Raw genomic sequence first — 18,151 nt, forward strand, 5'->3', positions numbered from 1 at the left:
ACTGTTATGGACGTCCCAAAAATCTTCAATTTATATTCAATGCGCTTATCTCATGTTTTCCCTTGTTTTTGAACGTAAACTTGCCTTGACCTTTGTCTGGATTTTGCATAATGAAGGAAATCGCTCTGGTCCCTAGGAGAGGGACGAGAGCTACAAGGTACCTCGCCCTGGTCCCTTGGAGAGGGACAGGAGCGATTTAGTCAATATAGGTCATTTTCCTTCGTTTTTGCATCTCAAATTATATTCATTTGGCAAAGCATCTTCTTTTGGATGTCCTTAAATCATTAAGTTTTCAAAATCTTGCAAGGACAAGGCGAAATTTGAATTGTAGCTCCGGTCCTTCACTGAGGGACAGGAGCGCTTTTCCTCCTGGAGGCATTTCTGTGCTCATGAAAATCTTCAATTTATATTCAATGGAAAGATCTCGCCGTTCTCCATCACTTCCAACTCGAAATTTGTCTGGACACTGCAGGGACGATGAGATATTTGAAAATGAGCTCCCGTCCTTCACCGAGGGACAGGAGCGATTTTGCTCCTACAGGCCAAAGTAACATGATTTTTCACATTTTAACACTTCACGAGGCGAAAACAAACCAATCCCAATGCCCAGGATCAAAATTCAAAAAAGTCAAAATTTGGTCAAAATATTCAATCGGACAAAAATTCACATTGACGGTCAACACTTAGACAAATTTAAGCTATGCATGAACATTCCAATTGAAAATTAGACCATTTTGGCGAAATCATTGCATTCAAAATTTGCATCCTAGAAAAGGAAGCTCAAAAGCTCTCAAAAACGACTGGATTTTGGCTTGAAAAGGCAGAATTTAAAACCCTAAGGCTTGGCCCTAAATCCAGACAACCAACTAACTAACAAAACCCTAAAAACGAAAGCAAAAGCGAGCGAAAAACAACCAAAAAGAGGGGGTCCCCATTTGCGATGGGGCGATGTGTGAAATGGTCACAACAAGACCCTAATGGATTTGAGGGGCAGCAATGATAAGCTGCACAAGGTGTCAATAAGAGGAAAAACCCAATGATAGCTAAGTTACCGATTTGGGTACGGATACAGATTCGGGTATGAATTCCTGGATTCGGCAAATTTTCTTTTTCTTGGGTACGGGTACGGGTACATCCGTATATATATATATATATATATGTCATATATTATATATGTTCAAACTGGACACACTTAGCTTGACAAACTATTAAAGGATTCACTGAAGACTCTTTTCAATTCCATGCTGTTGGAAATGGCTGATTTTAGAATGCAATGCATTATCCTGATAATAATGTCTTTGCCCATTCATTTGTTGCATGAATACATAATACTTTGTTACCTCATAGATAGACAATCAGAAGACTGAAACAAATAAACAGATAGGCAGGAATCAAACAGATAGACAACATAGAGAGACAGGTAAAAAAAGATCATGTTCAAAACTCTTAAGGATGCTATGAACTTCCTTTGCCTTGCCTTTATTGTCAACTTGCATGTTGCTGACACTTGCATTCTATTGGATTGTTCTGCTTCTACGTTTGCTTAAGGTTGTAGACTTGTGATGTGCAGTCGTGAACATGATGGTCAGCTGGTCGTTTGGCAATCACTTTTAGTCTTAGTGCCTAAGAATTATGCTCATATTTGATTTATTTAGCAATTCTTTGGGCTTTATCATCAGAGACAATGGAGCAGGGATTTACAATTCTTAGCTCTGATTGACATTGTCATATTCTGCAACGCATTGAATACAAATAGGATTCACCCAATAATTTGGAATTCATTATAGACTTTATTGACTGTTCGTTGGATGCACTTACTCCCTCTTACATATTGAAGTATATTATTTATAAACGCCTTCTCTTCTGAATCACTCTTCAAACTGATTGAAATCAAAATCAGAAGAAAATGTCTGTCTATATAAGGCAAGCCTGTTCATGATAGAAGTGTAATGTCATGTCTTTTGTTTAAATGATAGAAGTTATGCAAGTTTAAATTTTTAATTTACGGTATTAGGAAAAGCAAAGATATTAACTATGTTAGCCAAGAACACAATTAATCATTGAAGTTTGAACTTAGCATGTATGAATATTAAGAAAATAAAACATCACATCTTCTCTTTATGAAATGTGCTTAGCAGCCTACATGGCCATTATCATGCGTAGATGTATGTTATCTTATCAGTTCTTTACTGGGGTTTTGTGGCATGTGCCTTTATATGTTATAGCTTCTTTTATGTTGTCTTAAAGAGGGAAAAATAGATCATGCCTTATGTGGATTTATTTTAAAGCAAAGTGATTAACCTCCCTATTGAATCTGATCAGGTATTAGCTGCCTTTGGGTAAAACAAGGATCATTTGAAGTTTTTTCAGGAACAACATCTGGCCATGCTTATTGTTGGGACCTTAGGTAACGAACTTCAGAAATTTAATGATCTAGGCCTTCTTGTCTCAAATTGTCTAGACATTTATTGTTTTATCTTTTTGTGTTGTAGCATTTTTAGCAATTTATCTCTGACATTTGACTATTAAGATTCTTCACTGTATCTTTATACACTATCAAGTGTCCTAGGTGTCAAATTGTCACATCAAGTTGGTCAGGTTTCCTAGGGAGGTCTAATTATGTATTTGGTATCATAAAAGTGGTGCACTTCAGGTTATGTTTTTCTTTGCACAGAATTACATTTATTTGATTGAAATTCTTTCTAGAATTAATAAATTGTAAAAATGTGGAAAGATGTTCTATTTATGGACTGACGTCGTGCAATAATTTGTATTTTAATGAAAAATTTGGAAAAATGTCATGCAATGATCTCCATCAAAAATAGTAAAAGCATAAGTGAGAATAAATAGGCTAAAACTAGGAAAACAAATCTATTATTGATTTTGAAAAGTCATGAAAGGTTATAGAAGTTTTTTTTGGTAAAACATAATTCATAAGTGGTACACACATTGTAATAAAGAGGGATTATTCATTGTAAATTCCTGCAATAGCCAAATTTGATTAAAAGCTCCTTTATTTGTGAAATCTCATGTGCATGAATGATGAATTTATTATGAAATAAACACTTTCATTATGCAATTGTGTCTATGAACCTTTGTGAATGGAAAATCTTATTATGCTAAATATAAAATTTGTTGCTGAAGTTTTAGCCATTTGGTGCAGCCTCAAGTTAAAGGGTTTGCAAATTGTGGGCAAAAAACAAACAATTCAAGCTTTGTACCATTTTTATTGGTTATAACTTATGAGATGTATTTGCTTCTTAATCTGTATGTTCTCCCCCATTAATCTGGAAAAGTTCATAAAACTGTATTTTACTTCATCAGTCATTGTTCGTGAGCAAGAATTTAGTGCTTGAAACTGTGTTTTACTTAATCAGTCATTAGTTGTACTTTTAGAAAAGCTTAAATTTTTTGTACACGAGGAACTTAAATGCTGCTTTGGCTTTACCAGATTAGCCCAATGCAAAAGCCCAATTTATTACATGACATTTATTTTTATGTAATATTTTAAGAACCCCGAATTCTTCTGTAAATACTAAATATTGTACATAATTTTATTTGTTTTTAGATAAGGGATTCACTCCAAAAATTACACAGCGGGAAGTCATGCTGTTATGGGTGTTTTATCCACACTGTTAGTTGAAATTGTCACTGTGCATTGGGCAAGTCATTCACATTTTTTTCAGAAGGATTGAGGCTATATTTTCAAATGCTAATACTATAAATTTTGAAGATGAGAGGAGAGAGCCCTGTCTAGCAGTTTATTATATCTGATACTATTTTGACAAAATATCAACCGAATGCTTCAACAGAGAAGCTCTGATACTAGAATAACAGGACAACAGATAAACGGTGTTCTACAGAAATGTGTTCCCTTCCCCCCCCCTCCCCACAGGCCCGAGTCCCCCCATCCCCGTGTCCCTGTCCCCAATGGCCGTGGAACAATGAGATAAAGATAATATTCTGATAATCTTATTGTTTTCACAAAGTATTACAGAAATTACAAATATGAATCAGAATTATTTATTCAAGCTGATATGGTCTTCAACAAATTTTAAAACAGTTTTCTGATTATCTAGATCACTTAAAGCATAGGATAAGAGCTATTGTCTTCTTGACTCAGCAAGACTTTAGGCATTTTTCTGACTTCTAAGATCCTATGAGATGATTTCTCACTCAAGCTACCACTGTCCAAAATGAGCTTACAAGGCCTTATTTTAGGATTGAGAGTCAAGTGGTAGATAGAAATTTTGGTAGGTGCGGTAGTAGATGGTGGTACATGGAGCTACCAGTGAATGGCAGGTGGAGATTTTAGTAGGTGGATGGTACATATTTTAATTTATTATAATAATGAATATTCTTTCTAAATATCAATCATCATGGACATATTTGTATATTTTATCCATCAATATTAATATTAATAATTATGCTATTAATATTTCACTATCTAAAGTCACCATAGAAACAGGACTCAGACTCAACGTGGAATCGGCAAGGGTGACTCGACTCAGGACTTGGGACTCAGCAAAAAAAACTTGGCGCAGACTCGGCAGGACTCAACAAAGTGAAAACCCCAAGAAATTTAGAGATTTTGAAGGATTTAAAACTTGTTTCATGCACTCTTTATTAAATAAATCTTAAAGACACAATAACATCATCAAATAGAAGCTAATATGATCACATATACAAGTATACATCTATCACATAATTGTAAACACAACTTGTAGCTGAAGGAAATAGGAAAGTCAGATATATAAATATTGTCAAATGTATACAGAAATCATGGAATATGAAATCCATGACATCAAATGTTCCACACAAATATCAAAACAACAACTACAAGTCTATGACTCAAAGGAGCCTGCATCCCTCCTATGAAGGCGTCTAAGGTAGATCCTGGATGATTCAACAATCATAGTCTCTACCTGTGACTCCATGCCACCCTCATCAACATCAGCTGTGCTTGTGTCCGCTTGTGCTCTAGCTCCTTCTCTGCCATGGCTACATCCTCAGCCTCTCTATTTGCTTGGTCAACCCAATCAAGGTCCTGTTGACGTGTTTTTTATGACAGCGTCGAACACAGAATAAAGTTGCCTAACTGTCACTTCAGTCTCTCTTGATCAAAGTGCGATTGCCTGCTAAGATTGTAGGAAGATCAGACAATCGACTCCAGGGTTCCTTTATGCTACGGACATGACTCAGTTGGCTGATGTGATTGTTGGTAATCCAAGGGGCCTTACATTTGCATCATTCTTTCACTTCTTTGTTGTGGCTGGAACTCCATCATCGGATATGGCAATTTGCGATGCTGTTGCTTCGAACGGACTAAAATGAACTGAAAGTAAAAGGGAAAGGGTTCAGAAGGATCTAAATCTACTCCTAAGAGTAGTGATAACAATGAACAGTGCTTTGGTGGACAAATTCCAAATAAACCAAGCTCTGCTTCGCCAAGATCAACTACAACTCCGCAAGAACCGGTGCAATCTTCTGGGGATGCTAGAGGATTTTCAAATCGAGAAAGTACATTTGAATACCCAAAATGGCGGAATCCAAACGACTATCCACAATCGAACTTAGCACGAATTTAGGGGGCTCAGACTAACTTTACACTGCAACTTACAATCAGCAAGATGCAAAAAGTATGAACCAGGGAAATTCATCAAACACCATTACATTTTCCATTGAAATCAAAGCATTATACTACTTCTACTCTAAGCGAGGAAGGTGAAACCATGCAAGCTTTGAAAAAATAATTCAAGTGGACACCATCAGAGACCAATGTTTCACTATTATTTTCTCAAAAAACTTATTGCAACAATTTCATACAAAGCTCCCTCCCCTTTTACAAATGAGGGGGGTCACCCCTTTATATAGGCCTCAGGCCATGATTACATGCAAAACCCTAATTAGGGTTTGCCCAAAAGATTCTCCACACATGATGCAACAAGGCGGGAATCTCCAATTAATAACCCATCATGCCCATATACAATTAATTCAAAATACCCAAAATAGCATCCATTGCGCATTCAATGCACCACCTCCTTCAAATTCGTCCAACATGCGTTGAATATTCATCCATGCAAAAATCACCCCACTATGTCATAAATGATCGATCATTTCCACATGCGGCGGCTGCATGCAAAAGGAATCTGCCATAAATTCAACATGCAATGACTGGGTCGCCATTTGGTCAAATATTCTGGTAATGAATGCGCCACTCTACTGCCACGTGTTCAATAGATCCTTGCCATGCAAGTGGACCCCGCCGTCGTATATCCGCTCCTGCACATTTGGAATTGTTGGAGAGGGGAAAATTCGATTCAGGAAGAGTTTTCTTGAAGTCTCTTCAACTTTCCTTGCTCAGAGAAGGTTTTTTCATCAGTTTTGCACATTTCCTATTTTTTAGGAAAATTTCCAAATTAGGGTTCCACAGTCCAGGAGAGAATTCTCCTACGAATCCAAATCTGTAAAACGTTTTGAAATTTGGATGTGATTTGATGCCCGAGAATGGATTTTTAAAAACTTTTCCTGGGGGAAATTTCTTGTTTAGTTCATCCCTGATTCCTTCCTTGCCTTAGAAATTTTATCTTCAATTCCTCCTTGGATGTGATTTCTTGTTGTGGAGGAATTCTCCTTTGGAAAGAAATTTGTTCCTTACTCTGAGGAAGGAAATTCTTCATACCTTAGCCAATTTTCATGATTTCCAAGAATTATGTCCCAAAGGAAGAAATTTCAAACACTTGGTCAATTTGTCACCTTTCCTGGAATTTCTTCTTCTTGGGTGCAATTCTTCCTCGATGAAGGAATTCATCTCTTTGTGCACTGTGCATGAGAAGATCATTTTAGTGCACTCCTGTGTTCCTAGGCGGCGTTTTACACTTGGTGGGGAATTCTTTCAATTCCATGGATTCCTTGCATCCCTCTATCTGGCGCTCCTTCTCTCACTTGGGTGCTAAAATGCCTTGGTCAAGGATTCTTGCAATTTGCCTGTTTCTCCATGCACTCTTCATTCTGGCGCCCTCCACAAGGTTGGGGCGGGAATTCCTCCTGAGGAAGGAATTCATTGTTTTGTGAATTGTCCATGTCTTCTTTTCAACATCCCTATTTTTCAGGGATCCTCCTAAAATTTAGGAGCCAATTTCATTGGATGGAGAATTCTGCCACTATTTCGAATCTATAACAATTTCCTCATTCCGACGAGATTCGGTGTCTAAAAATAGCAAATTCAAAAATTTGCCCTAGGGGAATTTTATTTTCTATTCCTCCTTGGCCCCTTGGATTCTATGCCTTAGGCAAAAATTTCAACTTATTAACTTGGGTGTCGAATTCACTGTGCCTTGGAATTTTTTTTCATTGTCCACGCCTTCCATGGAATGTCCATTTTGGCGCCTTAGTCCACATTTGGGCTGATTTTTCATCTGGCCAAGGATTCATGGAATTTTCCTTCTATCCATGGGAATCCCATTTTGGCGCCCTTCCTCATGTCCTGGCGCAAATCACACTTAGGCAAGGATTCATGGATTTTTCCGTCTGTCCTTGTCTGACCCATTTTGGCGCCCAACTGCATACTTGGGCGGAATTTTGCTTATGCCATGGATTCATGGAATTTTCCATTTGTCCTTGCCTCCCTCAGTTTGGTGCCCAACTGCATCTTTGGGCGCAATTTTCACTATGCCATGGATTCATGGAATTTTCCGTTTGTCCTTGCCTCCCTCAGTTTGGCGCCCAACTGCATCTTGGGGCGGAATTTTCACTATGTGAAGGATTCATGGAATTTTTTCACAAGTTCCAGGCTCTTCGTCAGGATATAGATATGAAATATAACATTTAAGTATAAGTTTATACTTTAAGTTATATTTCATATATATTGTTAGGATGTTTGAGAGTGGTTTCAGGTCCATAGGAATCATAATGCAAATTTTGGATTTTGGAAGATCTTCCAAAATTCCAGACTTGTCAAATTTCAGGGCATTTCCGAATCATGATGACATTGGTGGATTGATGCGAATTTCTAGACTTATATGATTTTGCATGCTTTCTTCTTTTGGAATAGGAGTTCCATACTCAAACCATTTTTTTGATCCAACTTGTTTGCCTTATGACTCTTCCGGAGTTAGAAATGGTCTTCAGCGTCTTCAGAGATATTCAGCTTTCAGTGTTTTCCTATGAAGATCCTGCCAAAAATAGATTTTCCCAAATAGTAAGTGTTTCAAAAAGAAAAACACTTACTAAAAATAGGTCAGAAAAACACTTACTAAAAATAGAAACTTACTAAAAATAGAACTTACTAAAAATAGTACGTAATTTTTAAAAACACTTACTAAAAATAGGTCAGAAAAACACTTACTAAAAATAGAAACTTACTAAAAATAGAACTTACTAAAAATAGTACGTGATTTTTGGCAAAATTAGACCAATCCGAGACTCAGTAAAATCTCTAAAAAATAGGAACTTTCTAAAAATAGAAAGTTGCTCCGTTTTGGCTCAAATTTTACTAGGAGGTTCCTTGAAGGGTCCTAATTCCATTCGTATGTTTAGTTTCTTCAAAGCCCTAACAGAAACCCCTAAAATCTAGGACAAAAGGCAAAAACCCTAAAAAAGGACAAAACAGGCCCTAAACTTCATGAAACTTGCTCAAACGAAAAGCAGATTAAACCCAAATAACCCTCGAACACCTGCAAAGCAGAGAGACTGATGAGACTGCTGCAAAAAGACCACAAAAACGCAGGCCAAAAGACCGGGAGGGCCTAAAAAGAAGGGGGTCCCCATTTGCAATGGGGCGATGTGTGAAAACGTCACAACAAGTCCTTGTCACTAAAGACAGGATTTGTAGCCTCAATGATCCACTCAGATTTTGGATTGACCTCCTCTAGCATAGACGGGGTGGAGTCATGGTCGAAAACCTATCTCTGTCTAAGAAGGAGGTTGTAATGAACAAAGACTAGATCATTCAACCTCTCCACAGACAATCTATTGCGCCTCTTGGAGTGTATGTGCTCAAACATACTCCAATTGCTCTCACAATCGGAAGCACTGCATGGTTGGCGCAAAATGTGACTGGCTATTTGCTGAAGATTTGGTGTTTTAGGACCAAACATCTGCCACCATCTATTTGAGATGAGAAAAAGAAAAAAAATCAGTCTCATTTAATAATAAATTGAATAATATAAAATTAAAATTATGCCCTTAAAATATATTTTTGTCTGGTTGTCTTTGCAAATATGCCGAGAGAAGACCTCCCCCTTTGCATTAGAAAAGGCCTCTATCATATGGATTATAGTGTTATTATCACCAGGTGACATCTGCTCTATCACTGAGTAGAGCCCATTAAGAACCTCCTCACCCCTCTTGAAATCAGGGCAGAAATGGAATGCTGGATTGAGGTAATAAGCGGCTGCCTGGAGGGGCTTGTGAAGCTGGAGGTGCCATTTCCTATCAATGATATCCCAAATGGGAGAATACTTACTCTCATCTCTTCCATAGGCAGATTTAATGGTCTCCTTGGCCTTGTAAGTAAAAAAAAAAACAAGTTAAATGAACTTTTTTAAAGCTTTTTTTTAATGTTTTTTGGTGCTGATTGCCAGTCGAGTCTGGGCATTGGGATTCACCGGGTCTGGGCCGAGTCCCTGGACTCACCAAGTTTCGCCTAGGACTTGGACGAGCCCGAGTTCGGGCCCGTGCCCAAGGTCACCCAGTTTGAGACTTGCTGAGTCCTGAAACTCTGCAAGTCACTTCTATGGAACTCGAAATGTGAGATGATACCCTTAACATTTGTAAGTGGCTGGAGAGATCTTACTCTTTTAACAAGTTTGATTCTTGTAGATAGAACTTAGCGTGACTGATATCATGACACAAACAAGTGCATGTGCTCGCTTAAGCTATATATTTAGGATTAGGTAAATAATTTTTTTTCTATTATGAATCAATTTTATTACGGTGAAACATGTAGGTCCACCACATCTTTCAATAATTCACACTTTGTACAAGATTCTATCCACCACGTTGCTGGACATGCCAACCATTCAATGATGCACCATCTTCCAATAATAGGTACTAAACGGATGCTAGGTATGTTGTAGACATTATCAAAATTGAGCAGGTAATAGGTGTAATAATATTTTATTCTTTTGACAGCTAGCTGACATGTACTAGGAACTTACCATTCTCCAAGAAGCTGTGTATTATTGTGCTTGATGATCCATTCACGTTGGCTGTTAAGAAAATGGATTGTTAGGTTCAATACGTGGAGTAAGTTATTACATTCAATGTCATCTTTAAAGGACTTAACTGACATGACAAAACTTTACATTTTGGACTAAAAATAGTAATGAGCTTACTTAAACTATGGAACCCATAGGGAAAGCTTCTGGTAATATCTCTACAATGAAATATGATATTGGTTTCTTTATACTGTTAAACCAGGTGTTTGAAGAACAATTTATCCTTTCGTTAATTCTGGAGATAAAACATAAATCTGCCTAGCTCATGGCACTTTTGGATATATCCCCATCCAACATTTTTGAAATATAGAAAAAGGATTATGAATGAAATAATCTTTCAAAATCTTTCATTGGCATTCTTCAGGAAGTTTCTTGATTCTGTGTATGGTTGAAGACTGGGAATCTTTAAGAAGAAGATTGCCATCTGCGTCAAAACTGCCAATAACATGAACAGAATCTAATTTTTGAGGAAGATGAAGGAATTTCATCTCGTTATGGTTTACCAAGATAATACCAGTTTGACAGAAAGAAAACTATCTAACAAAATCCCAACCCAAAATGATATTAGTTTCTATACTGTCATCTTACCAGAAACAGCAAAGAGAACTGAAATTCCCTAGATTTACAATAATATTATTGTCCTTATATTTCATAGTTTTTATAATTCTGAGGCCATTTACTAAATGTTTTAATGACTTCAATGTACAGAAAGACATGGCTCTTTGCTAAACTAATCGTAGAACTTGTGTCTAGAAGAATGGATTTTTTTTTAACTAAAGTCTTCTACTTTGACAGACATAATAGGTTTATTTAAGACTTAAGAACAAAAGAAAGATTGATAACATCATAACACAAGAAAGGATCTAAACTGGACTGAAAATATTTTGTAGAATTACTAGAAGAGTTAGTAGGAAGAGTTTCAGAAGTTTGCTTATTAAAGCTGGATCCTTTTACAGGACCACTATTATAATACTTATCTTGAGAATCGACAGAATTTGTAGAAAAGGATGAAAAAAGGTGTGTTCAAGATCTTCACAGAAACTTTCATAATATCTTAGAAAGAGTATGTTCAGCATGATATATTTCTTCGGAATCAATATCATATTTCCATTCAGCTTCATAACTGTGTCTAGAAGATAAACACACACTGTATATTATGATTATCTTCTTTTGTTATTTTCTGGATGAGTTGTTTGCTGAGATTCTCAATCCCTTATAGTTTGGCAGTTCCTGAGAGGGTTGCATTTATTTGATCTTTATTGCTTAGCTGGGATAAACGTTTGGCCAAATACTAGAAATCTGCTTTCCCACTTGGGTTGGGATGGGTGAGAGAGAGAGGTACATCGGAACAATTTGCAGAACAAGTTTCAATGCTATATGTGCCTTACCAAGGATAACCTCTAGTTAGTCTGATTTTGTTTGAATTTTACAAATGACCAAATTCCTAACTCCTGCGAAAGATTTCAGTGATATGGGAACTTAAATATAACATAGGTACTTTTTGTTCCTTAAACGATAGGATTTGAACTATTTGCTGCCTCCTCCTGGAAAGCATATTGACAAAGACAATCCCCAAAATATTATGTATATTTGTTATCATACATATATGCGAGGAGGCAAAACCATCATAGTTCTCTAACAATTGATTGGTTTTATCTTGTAATGTATGTGGCGTAAGTTATATTCCTTAACCATGAAATAATGCAAGACATACTCTAATCCTAAGCAATAAGAGAGAATGATGATTTAATTAAAAAATGTTTGTGTAAGAGATCAAGAGCTCAATGAATAGCACAATAAAAGAGAGAAAATATTGATAAGAATAAACTATATTCTGATCAAGATGCAAAATACTATCAACTAGATCATTACATACAATGTAGATGAGCTTGCTTATAAAGGCAAGGCCATATGGATATGTGAGCACATGATCATGACATGTGGCTCAATGAGAAACAAGGGTAGGTGAGGGTAGGTAGGAGAAATAATAAAGTATTCCACAAGAGGTGGATCACCCACCAAAGGTGGAATATAACAACAAGATAAGACCACAAAAGGTGGAATTTCTCCTACAAGCAACTTTTCTATGTGCACACTTCCCTAAGTGTCTCATATGCAAACTACTATGAAATGCATTATCCTAAGCCAACTTAAGTAAAGTGTAATTATGAGGCATAATTTACACCAACAGTTTCGCCTCTTAATAATCAAATTGGTGTCTAGTTTGGCAGGCAAGTGATTTGTAACTTGCAAGAAAGATGAAAGTGTGCTTTCAAATTAGCTATGGAAACACACTTATACATGCATACTGTTGAAAGGAAGAACAATCAGATAGACATCCAGAGAACATGTCGCATCTTACTGCACTAGATCTGCGGAGCCAATGGATTGAAACATAGCATGTAGACTAGGGGCACTAACTATGGGTTACGTCCCATCTTGTAGATATAAATATATTATAAGATATGATCACCAGTAGTAAGGTGGATAATAAGGCAATATGATAGAGGCACAAGGAAAAGATAGAATATACAGAAGGGAGACATATGATATGAATGTATAAAGAGGTATAAGGAGATATAAGAGTGTATGAGATATATTGAATGAATACAATTACTTTTGGTTCTCAACGTAATGTGGGTTAATCAGGTAATCCTTTGTCTAGATCTAGTTCTCTGTTCTCCTTAATAGGACTGAGTTCGGGGTATAAGACTACAACAATATAAATACATTGGGGTTCAAAAGTTGTAATGTCCCCTTTTTAGCAGCTGTCCGGTGATTTTTCGTTAGCCCTTTTTGTCATGGTCCCAAGGGCTAACCAGGACTTTGCAGGGATTTGTGATGGTTTTGGCCTAGGCAAATTCAGTTTTGGGCCAAACAGAGTTGATTTGACAAGGTTTTCTGGAACTTACTATTTATAGTAAGTCCTTTTTGGCGTATCGTCTGTTAAATTTTGATGCAATTTTGGTAGGCGATATTTTGGTGCATATTATTCCTCCTCTGGTTTGCAATTTTAATGCGCCATTAATTTATTTGGGCAATTGTTGAAAAAGTTCTAAAGTTAAATTTAAATATTTAACTTTAATATTTATTAATGTGGGAGACTATAGTTTAAGTGGGAAAATCAAAAGAACCCATTCTAAAAGGGGAGACATAAGTTCTTTTGTCTTATTATAATTCTCTATTATCACACATTGGTGATGCATTGGAAATAGAGCCCAGATGGAGTAATAAATGAAGGCATTTAATGCTGGAAATGGACATCTTGGGAATAGAGTTTTGGAAATTATGAAACTGAGTTTCTGGAGAAATCTGGAAAGCTTCCTGGCATTTGGGGACGAAACCCCTCGAATGTGACACTTCTCTTGCTTGTGAAAGATCAAGTTTGGGAAAATCTTGGAAACAAATATGGTTTTGAAAGGAATCGATGGGCTTTGATATGGAGGGTGTGCTGGAATAAATCGACATCTCTTCAGCTTTATTGTTACAGGGAGTTCACTATTCTGGTTGAATCCAAGGAAGAGGTAACTGCAATTTGTTTTTTGAACAGCATTACATATTTTGAAGGCAGCAGGGATCCTTAGCAGGTTACAGGCAACTAGGAGAAGAACGTGGTTAGCCACTAGTGGTTATCACAAGTGGGGCAAACACTGGTTGTACGAATTCAGTGTAATCACAGGTTGGACGTTTAGCAAACTATCCAAAATCACCTTATCTGTCACTGCTGGGAGTGACTTATAATTTCTGCGACTAAACTGAAGGGGGGTATGCTGGGGCAAGTTGTCTTCCTTACTGGCCGTGGTTTGATGTCACAGCTGGGTGTCACTCTTGCCAATAACTAAAGACTCGGTTACAGCTGGGCGAAGAATTTTTCTACAGGGCATGAGGAAGAAGTTGAGTTGCTGTTGCTGCTGTTGGAATGGTACCACTGAAGTCTGAAGCATACATTGTGAAAACAGATTCCAGGTTCCATCTGCTAAACTCTTTATGTGACAAAAAAGTTGTAGTTGCTGATTGTAATGGAGCCAGCAAAGGAATTAAAGCTAGATTGAATATCTCTGAAAAAATATGTAATAGTGATTAAAAATATTTTGGACAGTCCATATTCGGTTATTGCAAGAACTTACTGTCATTCATAGACAATAGTCATATGTCCATGGGAAAGAAATTGTGTTAAATTTGAAGTTTACTTTCAGTTTAATTAGGTTGCATGATATATATAAATGCAAATACAAAAAAAACATAAAACAACACACCAGGTATCAGCTAAACGAAAAATTCAGACCTTAAATGATAGACATCCAATTGTTTGACGAAATTACCACAGCAAGTTGACAAGGGAAATATAGCTATCAGGGGCAGTCTATTACAAAACTCTGGTCTTTGTGCCCAAATTTCATGCTAACATTGGTTCTGTTGCTGAGACCATGGTTAGGCCTTGTTGAGGACAACATGGAAAATTTTCCAAATTCAAAACATATACAAGATGGAGGAGATAAGGAAATGATAAGAAGGAAATGAAAATCTACCATGCTATCTTATTGACATCTACCTTGTGAGAGGCGTACTCAGCAATTTTGTCGTAGTCCATAAATAATATGTTGTTAATTAAGTCATTTGTTCTCAAATGGTAGTTGTTGGTAGTTCCTGGCGGTTGGCAATCTTAACCAACGAACAAACACTATTTATGTACTCAAATGTGTCTCGGGAACTAGTTATGATTTTGGTGCACACATTGCATATGGTGATCAATGAAATATCTTTCTGAAGCCTATATTCTGTTCTGCGTTGATACATTGTATTGTGTGATGTTCTGCAAATGATTTTTGTTTACTCTGCATAGTAATTGAATAGCTCCCTACAAGAGTAAACATTTTGGTGTTGTTGCCGATACGAAGCTTGGAGATCTAAGCCATAGAAAGGTAGTACGGTGACACGCAGTTTGGTGATGTAATGAGTCGACCGTTTGAACAAGAAGCATCGAAAACTAAAGAAGAGGAAGACACAATTGAGGATAGATTGACGTAGGATCTGGTATACTTGTGGGTAGTATTCGTCAATAAGCAAGTTCAAAGGGAGGCTCTCTAGCTAGAGGTCCTTTACAACATCATCCATGATGACTTGACTGTGAATGACTCAGTCGACCACCTTCTTTGAAGACTCCCAAGGTTGTTGGCACAAAACTTGATTGACTGGTGAGATCTTTGGGAGGAAAGGGACATACAGGAATGTTGGCAACAAATACTACTATGGTATGAGGGGAGGGACTGGAGAGAGGAAGAAGAGTGTGACACAAGCGGGCATTGTACCTTCGACAATTAATGCCCCTATAGCCAAATAAGGAAAGAAGACGCATTGCAAATAGTCGAGAGGAGGGAGAGGGATTGGTGTGGAGATCTCTTTGGCTTAAAGAGCGAATTGAACGACGACAACGGTTACACAAAATTGTCGAGGAATCATTGAGCGATTGGGAGGAAGTTCCCAAGAACCTACCACTCCCAAATGAAGTAGATGAAGACCTTTTTGACCAAGTAAACAACCAATCCGTACAATTAGTGTTAGATGAAGACTTTGGGAGCGAGTCTTCAGAGAGTAGCTCGTTGATACAGTCAATATGTGACGAGGAAGGTGAAGGATGGAACCTTGGGGACGAGGTTGCCAAAATATTTGAAAATAATTTGCATTGTATTGAGAAATATTTATAGCAAAGGAATTGAGAATAGGGGGGCCTAAGTAGAAGACCTCGAGGGGGAGGGAGTCGAGAATTGAGGAAGGTAACCAAGGTGCAAAGGACGCATACAGTAGACGTGTAGAGGGCTCACATGTGGCCGAGAGTGCAAGTGGAGCATTGGAACGTCAAGAACAAAATTGTCCAATTTGGTCTTGGGCACACGGTACACACCGATTGAGAACAGTGGTGACCCCCTCGATGAGTCCAAAGTGTGGACAGGCAGAAATTTCCCGAGTTCATCGAGAACGGTCGAAGGATCCTGTAAGGCATTGTAAGACATGTGAGACTATATGGTTGGCAAGTGGTTAGATTGATAAGGATTATTTGTTAAGGTCGTTTCCCACAACCATAGTTGAACTACTCATCAAAAACAAAAACTCGGCAAAAACTGAGAAGCACACAAGCAATACTGAGGGGGGGTGGTGGTGAATCAGTATTGCATAAGTTAATACCCTTTTGAAAAAATAAAGCAGAATCTGAAAGCAATCAGCAAGAAGACAACACAAGTATTTCTCGTGGAAAACCCTTTTGGGAAAAAACCACAACAATAAAACCTATTCACTTCAAAAGGGCTACAACCCAGAATACATAGGTGAGCTCCAACTCACTGAGATAATCACCATCGAAGAGCACCAACTTAGCACATTGGAGGCACTAACCTCTATAGGAGCACCAACTCCGTATGATGAGGCACCAACCTTTGTAGGAGCACCAACTCCGTATGATGAGGCACCAACCTTTGTAGGAGCACCAACTCCGTATGATGAGGCACAAACCTCAAAGAAAGCCTCAACTCAGATAACACCCAACACTCAGAAATGATGCACCACTTGAACATGTCTCAGACCATCAAAATACTTATTCCCCACACTAATCTTCCTTACTTCATTCACCAATAGCTTCAAAACTTTCACTATCTTTTAGAATAATAATACGACTTTTTCTTTATCCAGCACCAAGACAGAATTACAAAAACCAGAACTTACAAACTTCTCCAGAAGGTTGTATAAAATCAAGACACCAAAAAAAAAACTTTCACAGATTTGTCACTGCAAAATAGATTATTGCCTGTTTCAAAAAAAAACTTCCAGCATGAGTCCCCAATAACTCTACCACAGATAAAATGTTGTCTCCAAAATTTTATATGGATTCCTAGATAGACTTATACTTCCACGCCAACGCCATGCAACATCGTTTCAAAAAATATATTCGTTTCTCCAAACAATATGGTGTAGATCCACGACCTTTCCATCATAAGCAAAAATCATTTAAAACAAAAATGACAACACCACCATCGATTGTTGATGCACTTCAATAATTCTAAAGCCGTTACGAAACACAAGTCTCCATATTGTTGTCATGTTTATGACACCCTCGGCCCATCACTGAGAATCGATTAGAGATATGTTCTATGGACCAGTGCTGCCCCAATTGACCAAGGAAAGAAACAAGGGAATCATGAAATGTGAAGTGTTGTCTTGTAGGGAGGCGAAAGTCTTCCAACTCCGGAAACCCAAGTTTCCTAAGTCTTCCAACTCCGGAAACCCAAGTTTCCTAAGTCTTCCATCTCCGGAAACCCAAGTTTCCTAAGTCTTCCATCTCCGGAAACCCGAAACCTCGAAATCCTGAAATTGCCAAGTTCCAAGCCCTTTCCTCCTCGAAACCCCAGAATCTCGAAATTCCTAAGTTCCAAGTCTTTTCCTTCTCGGAACCCCGGAATCCCAGAATCCCAAAATTCCCAAGTTCCAAGCCTTTTCCTTCTCGGAACCCTGGAACCCCGGAATCCCAAAATTCGCAAGTTCCTAAGCCTTTGCCTTCTTCGAACCTCGGAATCTCGGAATCCTGAAATTACAAGTTCTAAGTCCCTTTTCCTTCAAACTCCAGAAACCCAAGTTTCCCAAGTCTTCCGACTTTCGAAGACTTGCAACACTTCCATATGGCGTGATCAACACTCAAAGCTCTTAATGCTCCACCAACGCTTGCGACTTGTACACTTTCTTTAATGGAGTTACATGGGCACATTTAATGATTTTTGCAGGATTTCCATCAAGTGGAGTACGTGGCCATGCTTATTTATGGTTATTTGTTGACCTTCATATCATGGCCTCATGCTGTGACTTTGGAATGTCAGGCAATCCACCTTCTAGAAGTACTTTTCTTCTTGGGATTGCCTTGTCAAAGTATGGTCGAGTTGCTTGCA

At 37.8% G+C, this 18,151-nt stretch overlaps 1 protein-coding gene across 2 annotated transcripts in view; it reads left to right on the plus strand.

Annotated features, from left to right (window-relative positions):
- LOC131032298 (F-box/WD-40 repeat-containing protein At3g52030) overlaps positions 1 to 18,151 on the plus strand; it is a 209,683-nt gene that overhangs the window by 148,667 nt on the left and 42,865 nt on the right. For both annotated transcript variants that reach the window (XM_057963231.2, XM_057963232.2), the window contains one exon: positions 2,323 to 2,407. In XM_057963231.2, coding sequence (XP_057819214.1) covers positions 2,323 to 2,407 — 85 coding nt within the window. The remainder of the gene's footprint in view (positions 1 to 2,322; positions 2,408 to 18,151) is intronic.

The sequence above is a fragment of the Cryptomeria japonica genome, chromosome 8 (assembly GCF_030272615.1).
Source record: "Cryptomeria japonica chromosome 8, Sugi_1.0, whole genome shotgun sequence".
NCBI lineage: Eukaryota > Viridiplantae > Streptophyta > Pinopsida > Cupressales > Cupressaceae > Cryptomeria > Cryptomeria japonica.